This window comes from Phoxinus phoxinus (assembly GCF_949152265.1).
Source record: "Phoxinus phoxinus genome assembly, chromosome: 11".
NCBI classification, from domain to species: domain Eukaryota; kingdom Metazoa; phylum Chordata; class Actinopteri; order Cypriniformes; family Leuciscidae; genus Phoxinus; species Phoxinus phoxinus.
Window position 1 is genome coordinate 33,027,354 of NC_136886.1, and position 17,736 is coordinate 33,045,089.

Genomic DNA, 17,736 nt, shown 5'->3' on the forward strand with positions numbered 1-17,736 from the left:
CATTCAAGTCAATAGGGTGCAAATTTTAAAAAGAGGATAATACGGTGTAGGCAACACCGATTTTTGTCGTTGTTCTCTGTATTGACAGCACTCCAAATGTACTAAAAATTTAGCTCAATGTTAAAATTGACCGGAGTTCAATCAGTCAAATTCATTTTTAGCTTAGTTGTGAGTTTGCGGTCTCAACATGTTTTGGTTTTTGAGAGTGGTTGAAGTAATGGGGGCAGTTTAATGGAGTAGCTACAGTACGTTTAGCAGAATTTAATCTCTCTCGTACAGCACCTTTCATTTTCCAGTCCAAAAATAAGTGCTGCTTTTCTCTTTTTTGCCGTCAGCGTTTTTTTGGCCTTGCTGTGTCATTAAAAATACATCTCCCTGCCATCTCAGTGACCATAGTTTTTAACCTGGGATCAAGCCTGCGGTACTTGCAGACCACATACATCATTTGAGCTCACTGCACATTATATCAATGTGACACTTGTGTCGGTAGGGTTGAGTATCTTTGAATTGTAACGAATCCGATTCAGATTTCAATTCTGCTTATCGACTCCTAATTTTGACTCCAATAAGGTAAAAAATAAAACTTAGATATCATTCACATTTAGTGTTATTGCAAAACATTTAATTGTAGCTGAATGTCATAAACAAAAATCAACAGGCTAAAGAACACTTACGCAAGGAACGTTTGCCTGTGGATTAAAAATACTATAGAAAAACAACTAGCCTAACTAATATCAATTTCGAGCATTAAAGACAAACACACAGTAATTATAAAAGAACAAATAAGAAACTTGCAATCGCAGCAAATAGATGCAACTGAACAAAGATGCGATTGAAATAAACAGTGTTTCAAAGTATTTCCAGGTATTCAGGTAGCCTACATAAACTGCAATCAAATGTAAAATAACTCTGCACTTAATAAAATAAAATATACATTACAAATATAGCAAAAAAAAAAGTGATTCAGTCAAGAATAAGTGAATTTACTCTTTGTCTTTTGTTTGATTAGTGTTAATATAGAGACGGCAGCAGAAATATTAGGCTCAATGGATCCAATATAGTTACACATGCCTGCAGAACAAAAAAAAAAAGCAGTGCACCAGTCGTCTCGCGCTTGAATGGTTTAAAATCACATTAAAATCACTTTTTCTGTGCGCACATTTTGGATGCGCTTGAATGGTTTAAAATCACATTTTCTGCGAGCGCATTTTTGGTGTGTGCGCAGCACAGAAGATCGGTTTAAAGTCATAGAAATGCTCACAAAGGAATCGATAAGAGGAATCGAAATTTAAAATTTATATAACAAGTATCCGATTCCTGATCTCAAGTATTCGATTCCAGAATTGGAATCGATTTTCGATTCCCAACCCTATGTGTCGGTGAGTTCAGCATAATCTCAGCTGTACAGATATCAGCACTGCCGTATGAACTCAAAGAAACACTCGACACTTCCCTGATGTTCTCTAGAGCCCAGAGCAGGTCATGATAAAAGCTGAAAACCTCTCACACATGATCTTAATCAAAGAGTGCTGCTGTATTATATGGGATGCCTTGAAGCCACTGGTGAGAAGAAATGGTAAGATCTTTGTTGCATCTGATTGAGTGTGTCCGGTAAAAGTACAGCTGGCAGAAAGCAGGTTGATTTCCCATATGATGCTCGACATCACATCTGATCAGAGTGCATGCATAAACAAAGCACATCTCATTACTTCAAACCCACCTCAAAGCGCTGTGAGCTGACTTTCTTGCCCTTCTTCATCCAGGTGATCCGTGGTTTGGGCTCGCCGACCGCCTGGCACACGAAGGACGCCACCCCTCCTGAAATCCCTGTCTGATCTTCAGGAGTCTTAATGAAACTGGGCATGCCTGCGAGAGAAAGAGAGAGAAGCATTAAAGTAAAAGATCAACTGTTTGCCCTAGACAGCAATAAGATAAAGCTGAGAGTTTGTCTCAAACTCAGATTTGCCAAGATACTAAATTTTGCGATCAAAAATCAAAACTCAAATATTTCTCAACAAATTCTTCCAAACCATGAGCTATACCATCCACATTCATTTTCTTTTAGAAAATATATAAAGGTTTATTAGTTTCATTTAATTGATGACTCCAGCTATATTTCATCGAAAATGGAATTATGAATTTAAAAAAATGAATTAGTATTTCCTCCACTCTGATAGTAAACGCAGAGCAACTGAGATTTGAGAGTTGTGGGGAAAATTATGAATGGACACCTACTACGATTTCAGTCAGTCTCTCAAACAAAGCTAAGACTTCGGATTGACATAAATATAGTGGACAAGTCATATGGACTAGATTTGGGATACTCAATTTTTTTGGAGCTTGACAATATAAATCTCAATCTTTATTTGAACGGAAAACAGAAGCTTGAACATTTTTGGATAATAAGTACTTTTGTGTCACCAGGGTCATCATAGTTAACTAAAACTGCATTTAAAAACATAATTTTTTATATTTTTTATTACTTAATATTGTATTACCTGTATACAGTAGCCTACAAAAAAGAAAAAAATATTTATTTCAGATTTTCATTTGGTTTAACGTGATGTAGTAAAATAACTAAAACTAAAATAATTATTAATACATTTATATAGACATTTTAAAAAATATGAACACAGCAAAATACTAAAACTAAATAAAACATAAAATACTAAAATATATAAAACTATAATATTATCTCAATGAGACTAAAATAACACAGTGTGTCACAAATAGTATGTGTTTGGAATGACATTCTTGGGTGATCTATTCCTTTAAGCCTCTTGAGTTATGAAGGAGCACTCACTGCGCAATAAAGCTGTCCTTGCTAGAAGCGTTGGAACAAACGCAGATCTTTTAACGGCGTCTAAACCCTGCCTTGAGCTAGACCTCCAGGACAGTGCAAGTAATGTTCCTCCGTGTGCATTGGGTCACGTCCCTCATGGTGAGAAACAATAAATACAGGCAATATGAGGGAATTCTATTTCCCCTATTGCCTAAGCTCTCCGCTTGGCTGTATTTGAGATAACAATAAACTGTTTATAAGCCATGAGAGCTTCATCTCTGAGGATGTATCAAAAGCATAATTAAATGCTCTGACAGAATACGAGCCATGGCAACCCAAACAAATTGAGCTCCCTGTCCACCGCCATCCCCTGGTGAAAGCGTGCCTGTGGAGGAACAGAGAGCTGACGGGAACGTAATTAAAGATTCCAGCCATCCAGCGCACCGCGGGGAACAACAGATATATCATAACGTGCACTGCCTGCTTTGTTTACCTCTGTCTCTGGATACAGATGCATAATGCAAACTGCCGCCGTCGCTGGATACAATGTCTTCATCTTTTCTTTGGCAGGAGCTGTCTCGGTACCAGTTCCTGTCCAGGGGACCTTGTCATTTTCTCTTTCTCTAATTCTCTCTCTCTCTCTCTCTCTCTCTCTCTCTCTCTCTCTCTCTCTCTCTCTCTCTCTCTCTCTCTCTCTCTCTCTCTCTCTCTCTCTCCTCTCTCTCTCTCTCTCTCTCTCTCTCTCTCTCTCTCTCTCTCTCTCTCTCTCTCTCGCGCGCGCGCTTCACGGGACTGATGTCAGCAGAATTGATGTCATTACGGTCACCCTCGTGTGATGCAGCGTGTTCAGAAAATAGTCTGCCAACAGATTATCTGACTTCACATGAGGTTTATGGCAACTTTCCACAAAACGCGAATCTATCTATCTATCTATCTATCTATCTATCTATCTATCTATCTATCTATCTATCTATCTATCTATCTATCTATCTATCTATCTATCTATCTATCTATCTATCTATCTATCTATCTATCTATCTATCTATCTATCTGTCTGTCTGTCTGTATGTTTGTCTATCTGTCTGTCTGTCTGTTTGTCTATCTGTCTGTCTGTCTGTTTGTCTATCTGTCTGTCTGTCTGTATATCTGTCTGTCTGTCTGTCTGTCTGTCTGTCTATCTATCTATCTATCTATCTATCTATCTATCTATCTATCTATCTATCTATCTATCTATCTATCTATCTATCTATCTATCTGTCTGTCTGTCTGTCTGTCTGTCTGTCTGTCTGTCTGTCTGTCTGTCTGTCTGTCTGTCTGTCTGTCTGTCTATCTATCTATCTATCTATCTATCTATCTATCTATCTATCTAGTATGAATCTCTTTTACATTTGAGATTGGAGATTTGCCAAATTAAGCTTCTGTGGGCAGTTTTGTCCTTAAAATACAGTTAAGCAAACCCAGACACACATTCTCACACTGATGGTGCATGATAACTTAAAACCAAATCACACTTCCAGATGATTGGTTGGGTATATCCGTCAGACTCCCCTGAAACACCTGAGGTCAAACTTCATCTCATGACTGATTTATCAGACAGTCACCTTGCCTGCTGACCTCCGACCCTGGATGTTTCACACAAGACAGGCATTACAGATTCACAGTCACACAAGGCTCTTTGTGCCCGCTAGCATGCTGGCCTCCTGCAATATTTACCGTGTTGACTTTCATGTGTGTTCTTGAGGCAGCGCAAAGCAATCTGGCTCCCAAAGTTTCTGCCCTCACTCTGCCTTACCAAAACACAGGACACCGAGGTTTCTTTTCATGTAATCTGCCAATCATACACTCTAAAAAATGCTGGGTTGTTTCAACCCAATTTTGGGTCAAATATGGACAAACCCAGCCGTTGGGTTAACATTTTTAATTTTAATTTTTAACCCAACATTTGGGTTTGTCCATATTTGACCCAAAATTGGGTTGAAACAACCCATAATTTTTTAGAGTGTAGGTGTACAAAAAACAATACTTTCATCCCAGCATCCCTGTTTAATCCCATCTATCCCCATTCTCTCTCCATAAATGGCATCCACTTTGAGTTTGAGTCTATTCTATTGCTCCTTATGGACTGTAACTCAAATTTGCATGATCTTATCAACTAGACAATTTATATTTTATCTTAAGAAACCACTACATAGAAAATCGCATGTAAACAGGAGTTCATGCATGATAAAAAAACACAACAACAACTAAACTCATGCATGATGCAAAACATTTCTAACAGAAGCTTTGGTCTGTTGCATATACATCATTACGGTACAATCTCATGATTTAATCATAAAAAAGTTGAAATTGGGGCTTAAAAAAAAAGACCAAGTACAAGTAAGGCCTAAAGGAGACCAAGTTCTGAGACTGAACCTGCTTAACCCATAAAAGCCCTAAACATACTGTATGCAAGTACGGCTTTCAACGCAAACGCTTGTGATGGATTTTTTAATAAATAAAATAGTAAACTGTATATCAAATTAATCATAATTATAGCATCTAACATTACTTCTCCTTTAGTCCTAACACTCTACCACTTGAACAAAATGTACTCTGAAGTTTGTGTCGAAACCAGTGGAAAATCCTGAGATGCTGACTAGACAATATCAAAAATATAACAGTCTAGAATAGTCTCTGAAGTAACTGAACTAATGATTTTAATGATTTAAGATCTAAGTTGCTTCTACCTAGTAACAGAAGGGTTTGCATATGAAGAACCAATCAAATTGTGGGGAAATTATGTAGTTTCACATCATTTTTGCCATGCTCATATTCTATAAAAACTGTTGTATTTTCTTTTGCTGGTGGGATTCTCTCTGAAATTTGTCTGAGATCCTCCGGCCGTGATTAAAGTATATTCGAAGGCATTGTCTGAAGTCTGTCTAGTTAAGTGCTAGAGTATAAAGATTATTAAGTGTCGACTATAGACGATTGGGTGTGGATTGGAAACGCCCCAGGTAAATATTATTAAGTGTCGACTGCAGACGCTTGGGTGTTGATTGGAGACGCCCCAGGTAATTAGGAGTCAAGTGCGTAAGAAGAAAAATCTACCACACGCTTCAAGGTACACAAGCATAGGTTTCCAAATGCTGCAAACAACATTTTATAATGAAACATATACAAGTTGCATTCTCAGCTACGTCACAAGTGGTGCTATATATAGTAAGCACTGGATAAATATCTTCTTCTATGGTCAGTTTTTTTTATTCCGGCTTAATTATGTCAGGGAGAAGCAATATAACAAAATTGCTAAGCAAGCTAATTAGTTAATTACATATAAACTGTCATGTGTATAGTTAGCTGCCTGAATAATAATAATACATTTGGCTTAATGACAGATATTCAAAAGTAACTTTAGCCCCCTTGGGTATTCATGTTTGATAGCGCTACACTAACGGAAAATCAATGCAATGATGCAGTTTTGTCCCGATTATCTATCATTTATCTCTTCATCTCAATTCCCGGGTCAGGATTTAATAAACCTTTCTTTTTTTCTAGTAAAAGTATAAAACATAAAAAGAGCAAAAATCAGGAAAATATAACCATTATAACTACAATACTTCATCCTGAGAATAAAAATAAATCAAATAAAAATACAAACTATTTAAAAATCATTTAAAAATCATATATTTTAAATTTATGTGGTTAAAAAAATACAGAGAATATTGTTAAATTTGAGTTTATGATAGAAATGAGAGGTGACTGGAGAGTTGCATGATGACAGTCTTAAAGGCCTGTTCACACAAAAGACGACAACTATAACGATAAAGATATATTTCTAAAAATCAGTGTAAATATAAGTCCACACTACAATGATAACAATATAACAGAGGAATTATATTGTTGGAATCACTTTCAGAACACTTTTTTTTTCCCAGCTGATGAACGATAAAAACACTGACAGCCAATCAGAATCCATCCTGTTTTAAAAAGCTCGAGCATTTAAAGTGACAGATGACAAAACTGCAGCGTGCACTTAAAATAAACAGAACGATATCAGTGGATGCTAACATACGTAGATATCATTATAGTAATCCTTTTAGTTATCGTTGTTGGTGTGAATGGGCCTTAAGTCTAAGTCTAGTACTTAAAATTATTTTTTTTCACCAATTATTATCACACACAGTGGCAGAAACCCACAGAGCATGATCGGATGTTTCACAAATATTTCAGCATCTGATGGCATAGCTGAAACACATAACTAAAATTTCCATAATTTAAGAATCACCCAAGAACTCCATGCTATGTATAACGGGCCTGCATGTTAGCAGCGCACAGGCCAATCAGCCGACCACAAACATACCAGCCAAATCCCTCCGCCTGGAGCGAGGACAGCGTTAATCTGCTCGCTGACAGATCCCAGGATTAATGAGCATCAACAGCTCTGAAACCAGATGATCAGCCGAGCCGTGGTTTGTGTGTGTATTCTGCATGTCAGGCGGGATTAGTTGTGAGACACACTTAAAGGTTGTGTAGGTAAGAATTGTCTAAAGAACTTTTTTTTCAAATTGGCTTAAACTGTCTTTATATACCAATACATAATTAAAATGTAAGTACTTTGAAAAAGAGAGTATAAAAATTGAGTGACTATAGTGTATTTAATCTTCAAAAAACACAGCTCATTAATTCCTACCGGGACGAAACAACTGATTGGCTTGCGCGACTGTCACTCTCCGTCCCCATGACTACCGCCGCTATTACTGGCTCTGCCCACGTGCGCGCAGTCGCGCACCCGTTTTTAGGTGTGAGTGAATGGAATTAATGAGCTGTGTTTATTGAAGATTAAATACACTAGAGTCACTCAGTTTTTTATACTCTCTATTTCAGAGTACTTGCATTTTAATTATGTATTGGTATATAAAGACAGTTTAAACAAATTTGAATAAAAGTTTTTTTTAGACAATTCTGACCTACCCTACCTTTAATGGACTAGTTGCACGTGGCCGCCATTTTGGATTTCTGAACAGCGAGTGTGCGGTTAGACACTTCCGGTTTCACATTATGCCCGGTGCAGGGAGCCGGAGAAAGCCGAAAATGACCTTTTATAGTTGTTTATAGAATAAATTATATAACTTAAAATACTACCAAGATCCATATTACTATCACACGAGCCAATGGCAATTAAATGCACGGATGCACAGTCAGATTAATGAATGAAATACAACTGTTCACGAACAGAAGATTGTATTGGACTCTTGCTGCATACGCAACAATTATGCCAACTGTAAATATAGTTACAACTACGATTAGAGTTGTTAAATAAAATACCCCGTGAACATTCACACGTTTGCCCTGTGATAGGCTACAAGTTATCTCCATAAATACAATTTTCTCAATTCTGCGTATATATTTTCACTTACTCAATCAATATTATCATATATTTTACATTTACATTTTTAACTGTAGGTAACGTTACCACAAAAATTTACTATTATTTTGTGTATATTTTACACGTAGTAAAATACTGGATGCGCTGCTTATAAACACCAGACAGATAATGATTTATGAAACGGATGCTCTTTACTCATCTCACTTGCACAAAATAAATGCAGTAATAGAAAGCATAGAAACTCACAGGTGAAATACACAGAAGATTATATGCATTTAAAAATTTGGTCAGGTTGAAGTCATTTCCCTGGATCTTCTGCATCCACTCAGCCGTACCGCAGCTTCAGCGGGGAATGCATGAAAGCTGACTTTGTTGTAACGTGACGAAACGGTATATAACGGCACACAACAATGAAGTGCTGAGGCTGTCACCCTCCGAAAGGCAAGTCGCCTCTCTTGAATCCTAAAAACACTCATTGTGAAAAATTCTCTCTCTAGTAATGGAACTCGGTCGATGTTTTCTCCAACGCATTCTCATCCTAGGGCGTCATATACTGACACTTGTGACAAATCGTCTACATCCAACGCACATGGCACCCTTTAGCGTCAATATGACACGCACAGTTATGGTTAGGTTTAGGTCTGGGGTAGTGTTAGGGTTAGACCGCTAGGAGGCGCCTTCTGGCCCATTTCTATCTGCGTCTCATATTGAGGCTAAAGGGTGCCATGTCCGTTGGATGTAGACGATTTGTCAAAGCGTCAGTATGATGACGCCTAGGGATGAGATCGGGCTGGTTTTCTCTTGCTCTCGCTGTCAGATCACCGGAAGTACTGGCCCGCACACTCAGGGTTCGAACGTCAACGGTCGCCATTTTGTGCACAAAGCGAATATTAGGTGCTAATTTAAGCTGCAATTTCTCCATCTGACGGCTCAAAAGATCTGACAGGGAGGCGAAACACAAAATACACAATAACAGCAGACCAAGAGTCAGATAAATTCCCCTCTTACACAGCATAATGCCAATAAGCACGTCACCTCCCTCACAGAACTGCCCGTATGGAACCAGCATGAAGTGAAATAAACTGACAGCATCCAGGAAGTCAGCCTCCTGCCCTCGGCCCCTAAGCATCAAGCATCTCAACATCGATCGAGACACAACAGCCCAGCCATTTATTCTCATTAATTATGGATGCACGGCTTACCTCCAGTTACCATCTCTCCATGTCTGCGGAAAAGAGTTTGATCAGAGTACGTGTTAATATGCTCAATATCTGTGCTGCAGATGCACAAGAGAAATAGACACCATGTCTGTACAGACTGAACTCTTTTTAATGCTAAAACCTGTTTAATATCAAGAAAAAAAGTCAACATAAACTCCTGTGTTTGCATGCTAGTTGCATTCAGTGATCACAGCTTGCACTAAACAGGTTATTTTCTAAAAAAGTGCATGGATAAATCTTTCAGTATAATAGGATTAACAATTTTCACTTAGAAATTGCAAGTAAAATGTACAAATAATTACAAAGAAATGGCGCAAAACATCTATTTAAAGCGTGAAATTTTAAAGCAGAAAGACTGAACTAATATTTTTTTGTAAAACATACTCCAATAATGTTTGTTTTATTTACAAGTTTGAAAAATACATTTAGGAACATGCATTAAAAAAGCAACCCGGGTCCATTTTGATTTTGTGTTGAGCTTTTGCCCTGAACGAGCCGATCTTTACAGTGAACTCCAGTGTTTAGACACAAGCCTTATAATGTGACCTCTTAATTTGAAAGTGGTTTGAATATTCTGTTGGTGGTAGTAAGGTGAGAAGGACACTAACCTCTCAAACCGAGTTAGTGAGACTCCAGCCTGAATGCCTGGCTTTTTATTATTCAGGAGAAGAGAGGAGAGTGAGATAAAGAAAGAGAAATTGCTTCTCTTTTATTCCCCATTGGGTGGTGCATTACAGTAATGGCTCTGTCTAAATAGCAATAGAGAGGCAGAATGGTGCCCCCATTATCAACACCATGACCAATTCTCTCTCTCTCTCTCTCTCTCTCTCTCTCTCTCTCTCTCTCTCTCTCTCTCTGAGGAGAGTTAGCGGGGGTGGTCTTGTGCGATCATTGTAAAGATCGTTCAATAAGCGGTGAGTGAAACGCCTACATGAGCAGAGAAACTCTGAAAGTGATCGTACGGCCGCAATCAGCACACGGTCTCACGTTTGAGACTCTGGCACGACTTATAAACTCGTTCATCGCTCTGAGAAGTATGAATCAGAAAATTAGCTTTCTGATGACAATTTAATTGCCTTTTAAGGCAGCAGGAGTTATATAAAAGAAACTGAACAATTGGGTCATGGTAGTCTGATTTCAGTAACTATACATTTGGGGAAAGTTTGCTATATGTGGATTTTAAGCACCCCTATTATGCTATTTTAAAGGTTCCTAATGTTGTTTCAGAGTCTCCTACAACAGGTTTACATGCATCCAAGGTCAAAAAACACTTTCATTTTATCATAATATACATTGATTGCACATCACCACATTTTTCAATGATTCTCAAACGACTCGATGGATGAATCCGTCTCTCTAAATCCCTCTTTTCCGAGAGCTACTCTGCTCTGATTGGCCAGATGGCCCAGTCTGTTGTGATTGGTCATCCGCTCACAGCGCATGTCGGAAACAAAACGCCCGTTACCATTACTGAACTTCAGCTCCATCCGGAGGCTTTTTACACACAGTAAGACCCTGTGTCCACCAAAGCATTTTATCACTCGGCTGGTGTATTTTTAAAATTTTCAATTGGAGCGCTGCGTTTTTAAAACGGCAGGAGAGTTACGAGATGCTATTTCACGCTGAATCGCTGAGCGCTCTGCATTTTTTACCGGTCGCTGAGAGTTGAAGAATGTACAGCTTTGAGTAAAACGCAGCGCTCATCACTGTCACTTTTTACCCAGCCGTCCAATCACAGTGGAGGAGGGGCGGGACTAACACCACACCGACCGACCGCCACATTCTACTTGTACAACGTCAACAGACGACAACAACAAGCGGAACTAAATAATTTAAAACAAGAGCCAGAGCAAATACTTTACATTGACATTGTATCAACATTTTTATAAACGACACAGAAACAAACTATCAGTGAAAGATACTAGTAACACATCCGCGGATATTCAGTATCATAGCAAGCAAAGAGTCTCAACTGTAAGAAACGTTGTGCTGCCAAAACTCTCTCAAGCGCCCACAGCTAGGCGTTTTCAGCAGAGCTTTATTCAGAGTCGTTTAGGTGGTTTAGAGTTGATTCTTTCTTTTTGGAGACAATAACATTATTTATCATGCATTTACAACTTTGCAGAACGTTTACATCCACAAACAGCAATATTGCATACTGCATGAAAGAGAATATTCGAAAAAACCATAATATGGGCACTATTAAGTTTGTCACACATGTTCATATAATAGAGTACACATCACCGTCTCAAAGGAACCAAATCCCGAAGATTTTTTCTGTTTCAATTTCTTTATTTTACAGAGACTAAATGAATGATGACTAAATCAAAGCGGGTTCCCTCTTAGATGTGCGTCCTCATCCCATGAGAGCTTTTAACCACGCTTCACATGCTTTTTCACATGCGAATTTGGGATAAAACATCTTTGTGTGTTCACCAAAAGATAGAGAAAACCTTTCTGAGTGAACATCACAGAAACTAGATTTTTACATTTTCTGTGCTCTTTTATCACATATAAATGAGGCTTGCCCCAGCAATCGTTGAGACCACGATGCAACTGTATAGTGTTTGCTAGTAGGGGTATAATGATGATGATACATCGATATTACCGATATTGATTTTTGGATGGCCGATGACGTTATCTTAGAGAGCAGGGTAACTAGTAACTAGTTGATAATATATTACTAAACTTTAGATGATAACTTCTTGATTCTGTAATCATATTACAGTATTTTTCACAAATAAAGAAATTGTTAAAAAATATGAAAAAGTAACCAACAGGGGACTCAGTAATCTGGTAAGTTTGTGCGTAATCTGGTAAGTATTATTTATTTTTTTAAATAATAACGTTTAATTACAGAACTGTTAAACAGAGACCATAAATAAAGAAGATGGAGAATGGCAGTGTTATGTGCTCAGGCCGTCAAAATAAACCTCCTGCTTTTCAACACACAGAACCATATCGGCAAATCAGTCGATATGATTATTATTTTAAATTTTTTTTTACTGTATATTAGCTTATTTTAGATTCTCTATAGGATACACTAAATACTTGTTCGACTGTTATAAGATGTCAAATTCTCACTGAATTTAGTTTTAACCTCATTTTGTTGTGTATGTCCTAATGGGAATACTAGATTTGCACATTTTAGAGAGCACAGAAGACTTCTTGACTGTTGTCAACTGGGAAACAGGATTTGCAAATTGCAGAGAGTTCAATTAAATGCTCATGTTATATTTTGGTTGCGTTTGTGAGTTAATAAAAATGTAACTGGTAAGACAGGCAAGTAATATTGCTGTATTGAAATTATTGATTACATGCCCCTGAGTCAAATCTTTATCAAATAGTGGAATGTTTTCAGTTATCGGCAAATATTGTTTCTCTGGCTAAGAGAACCGATGTCAGATTGTATTGTGACAAACCATCATATATACACCAGATGCAACAGTATTTTGGATGGTTGCTATGTGATTATTAGCGGAAAAGACAAGAGTCACAAACACCACTAATTATGCAAATTCAATTAATACTTGATTTAAAGACACTATAACCATACACTTGCTTCAAAAAACTGCAATGCTGAATGTGGAGAAGTCTATGTCTGGCCATTGAATGTGATTTAGGTTACAGTGCTGTAAACACTGCTAGTAGCAGTATACTAAATGTCATGATGGAACACACACACACACACACACACACACACACACACACACACACACACACACACACACACACACACACACACACACACACACACACACACACACACACACACACACAGTCAATCACTGCAGCAGTGTCATTGTCATTCAACACCCTGCTCTTGTCCTACAGGACCTTTCTCTCATTTGGGCTCAGATAACCAGGGTTTAATGGCATCTAGGCAGACAGCCAGATAGTCAAATGCTGTGTGAGTGGAGACAAATGACAAAAGTTTCAAACAAAAGTCACTGCTTTTGGATTGAAAAGCTCTCATTAACGGTGCAGCAACACCGGATCAGTCATGCATCGAGAGGAATCACTCACACAAACACAAAGACACGGGCGCAAAGGTTTCACCAGTATAGAGGGGCACACTATTTTTAAAATGGCTGTTGAAAGGAAGATACTCTCCCATAATGTTGCACTATTCAGTTTTCTCTTTAATATTAACAATGTGGAGAGCAAAAAGCTCATAAAATGGACTAAAATGTTCATGAAACAGACTCTCTGGTAACAGATCATCTATGCTTTTTGTAACATTTGTAATTGCATACTACCATACTACTCCTAGTAGACATGAAGTATGTAACTTCTAGAAGATATTGTGCACAATATTTGCTTATGTATGCACAGGTTGGCCGAAAGCATGGAACCAAATGCAAGAATTGAGCTTCAAAAGTTAAGATGTTTTACACAAAATTGGAATACGAATGGCAACAAAAATATTTATTTCTGAGATGACCGAAATGACATTCAGTGAATTAAACATGCAACACGGGACCTCACATGATGCACGTGTCACTGCATACTGCAACAGTCTCACATACTATTTTAAAATGTACACATCACTGTACAGTGCTCTCTCAAACTTATATGGACACTTAAGTTACTTAAAAATGAATTTCACAGCATTATATCTGTATCTGTATCTGCTGTAAATGTCCTTCTTGCTCATTGTCATTTAATTATCTGGTGTTTAGGTGAATTTCACTGGATGTACTGTATGAAGTCAAGTTCACACAGGCTCATATCCTGGAAACAGTCTCTGCGTTTACAGTGTCTCTTTGGTTACCTTCATTTTCAGGTTTATCTAGTGCTGGTAAAGTACACAAGATGATCAGTGTGCATTCACGCACCGCAAGATCTGGACAGAAAGGAAAAATCCAAATGAGCCTGTGGAAAATTCTCTGCAACTCCTCATGCTCTGTCATATAATATAACACAAATATAGTTATCTGCTCTTATAAATATACTCAGTCAATCTCTTACATGTGTGTGTGTCTTTCAACTGTCTGTGTCAGTGTGTGTGCGCTCAGTGAACAGGTAGAGAAGATGCGGCCACTATGATTTTGGCAAGTAAGATATGTTCCTAGATCATCATATTTTATTGATACTGGAACAAATGTCCTGTCTGGAATTTTTGTCCTAATCTTATCCCTACCTATAACTCATCCCTAACATCAGAGAGAAAATGGAGAATGACACTGATGTTGTCCTTCAAATCTGATCGGTTAATTTGAATGTTGTTCCAGGATCAACAAAGATGAAATCATGTTCACCAGAGGATGCAGTGTGTGTGTGTGTGTGTGTGTGTGCGTGCGTGCTTGTTTTTCTATCCCGGTGGGGACTGACTGCACACACTCATGGGGACTCGTGTTTAGGGCTCGGGTTAGTGTGTGTGTGTGTGTGTGTGTGTGTGTGTGTGTGTGTGTGCGTGCTTGTTTTTCTATCCCGGTGGGGACTGACTACACACACTCATGGGGACTCGTGTTTAGGGCTCGGGTTAGTGTGTGTGTGTGTGTGTGTGTGTGTGTGTGTGTGCGTGTGTGTGTGTGTGTGTGTGTGTGTGTGTGTGTGTGTGTGTGTGTGTGTGTGTGTGTGTGTGTGTGCGTGCGTGTGTGTGTGTGTGTGTGTGTGTGCGTGCGTGTGTGTGTGTGTGTGTGTGTGATGGGTAGGTTTATAATAATATAACAAAGTTAAATATTTATATAAATTATATTAACTATAAAGGTTTTTTAGATTTTTTACAAATATTTACACAATTAAATACTAATAAAGAATACTATTTTAAAAATAATAAGTATTAAGAAGCATTTAAGAAGCTTTTTTAAAATATTTTTTTTTTTGATAAATACTTAAAGTTTAATATAAATATCTAAAAGTATTTTAAAGTTAAATAGGAATATAATATATAATAATATAACAAATTAAAGTTACATATGAGTATCATATATAACAATATTTTAGATAGACATAATTATTATCAGAAGGCAAAACTTTCCTTTCCTAAACCTTTTCTGGTCTATAATATTCCCACAGAATGAACACCAACATTTTTTTGTCATCACTGGCTTATATTTAGTATGCGGTGATGCTTTACTGTTCGAGTCTGTATACTGTGTACTACTGATACTGCAGAAGTTGTAACACTTTTAATTTTATAATTGACTTGGTTTGAACATACAGGCACTTTTGACATCTCTACCAGCTAGTATGTTGTAAATGAGCTCAAAGGTAAACAGGGATAATTACAGTTATTTAATTTACAGCAATGCATGAACACTCGTACAATAAAATTACACCTTTATCAGACGACGGTCATCGTTTGCGGTGTCATCTTCAATAAAGCCTTCTGCAAAATCACACCATAGGGCAATAATTGTTGTGGTGTATTAATGCACACTGATCATCTTGTGTACTTTATACGAGTCCATTAACTCTAGGAGGTCTTAGCTATCCTCTCTCTCTCTCAACCTACAGTTGTGCTTTTGGCCTCCAGGATGTGCAACGTTTCTGCTGATGGATTTTAAGACGGACTCAGTCAGTGTCTCCAGCTGTGTTTGTGTAGATGTTCTCATCCTTCTATTGACAGAAACACTCTCATCCATTCAGACAGAAAAGCCGAGCTCCACAAGTGCCGTAACAGATACAGTCTGTCTGTTCAGTCTACAGTCACTTTATCTTCCTGATTATAACATACAATAAACTCCCATTCAACACAGTCAAGCTCCTCGGATTACTTTCTATTCTAGAGTATATTCTGCACTCTTAAAGGCTCTGAAATCACAAACGCAAGCAGTTCAATGACTAAGAAGGATGGACAAAATGATGACAAAATTAAATCTTTCTAAACATTTAGTTTAAGATGCAGGTTTCAAGTTCTTAGAGATGCAATATTTGCATTCATTCATCACAAAACCATTTTTAATGATTTTATTCAATGACTTAAAATTGTCACGTGGTGTATCAATAAAGTAGTTTATGTAGGCCTACTTCTTGGGAAGAGGTCAGTTCATTCAAGTCACTGCCTATAATACACTACATATAATGACATTTACAATAAATATTTTATTTAGATTTATTTATTAGATATTAGATTTAGATTTTATTCTAATATTTTTTTCTAATGAAATGTCATGTGGTTTAGCTCCCCGAAAATGTATTAATAATTCATGATATACAGCATGAACTGTTTACCCTGAAAAAAATGTGTTTGTTAAAAACATAAAAGCAAATGTAATTACCTTTTACCTGTCATTAAATTTAAAACATTTCTTGAAAATGGCATTTTTCAAAACCTTATAAATCCAAGATAAATAAAAAGAGTGCATTTAAAAGAACTGGGCAAATTTGTATCCCACCCTCACACAAATGAGCATCACATCACTGACCAAAAGCAAAAGTGCCTGAATTTTTCTTTAGCTTCATTCTCACCCTCATATCTCGATATCTGACTTCATTTGTTGCGCCCAAATTAATATGCGTGTGAGAGGGAGATGGAGTCTACTGATGGGAGGACCATCACAATTTATCCAGAAAATCCATTCACATCTGCGTCAATTAAAGCGAACACCAATACACAGAAGACAGTTAAAAATGGGTTGTTGTCTAAGCCCTAAGCTCTCTTTAGACACACACACAGCCTGGCATCTAAATAGAATTAGTGAAATCTTGTTACACAGACCTTTTTAACCCCTCTAGCACTGGAGCGCCACTAATGCCTTCATTCTCTTAATTGAATCTGAACTGATTTGAATAATCAATCTTGTTTGAACCTGTGCAGCTAAAGCGGATCTGTGTCCGGTTCAGCTTGTGTCGAGTCTCTCAGCTCAGGTCAGGCCCGACTCAGGTGTGGGGGTGCGGGGTCTCCTCATTACTAATCTGACGGATGCTTTTATCCAAAGTGACTTATTGTTCACTTATTTTAAGTTCAATCCCTCTGGAGTAACCTGAGGTTAAGTGTCTGCTCATGAATCATCCCTTGCAGGATTTGAACCAATAAAGATGCAAGCGAGCACTTCTTTGTTAGCATTCAGCAAAAAGCGTAGTGTGCTTGACAATCTGCAGGCAAATTATTTAGCCTTTTTTATCTATTAGTTACATCAATGAAAAGCTGTGTCCATGTATCACTTTTTAAGGGATAGACAAAGGGATCAGGATAAACAAAGAAATGGAGCAGGTCAACTTATTCTCCTAACCCGAACCCTAACCCTAACCTAACCGTCAACTACAGTCTACTAATACTCTAATGACAGTTAGTTGACATGTAGTTGAAAAGTTACTTAAAGTTAATTTTCTTTGCAAGGACTTTACCTCAGCAACCACCGGTGTTAATGTCATATTAGGGTAGAGACACACAAACCGACCCCAAAGAACTAGCGCTG

General features: G+C 37.7%; 1 protein-coding gene across 2 annotated transcripts in view; it reads right to left on the minus strand.

Annotated features, from left to right (window-relative positions):
- ptprfa (protein tyrosine phosphatase receptor type Fa) overlaps positions 1–17,736 on the minus strand; it is a 229,810-nt gene that overhangs the window by 140,488 nt on the left and 71,586 nt on the right. For both annotated transcript variants that reach the window (XM_079628592.1, XM_079628591.1), the window contains exon 3: positions 1,721–1,866. In XM_079628592.1, coding sequence (XP_079484718.1) covers positions 1,721–1,866 — 146 coding nt within the window. The remainder of the gene's footprint in view (positions 1–1,720; positions 1,867–17,736) is intronic.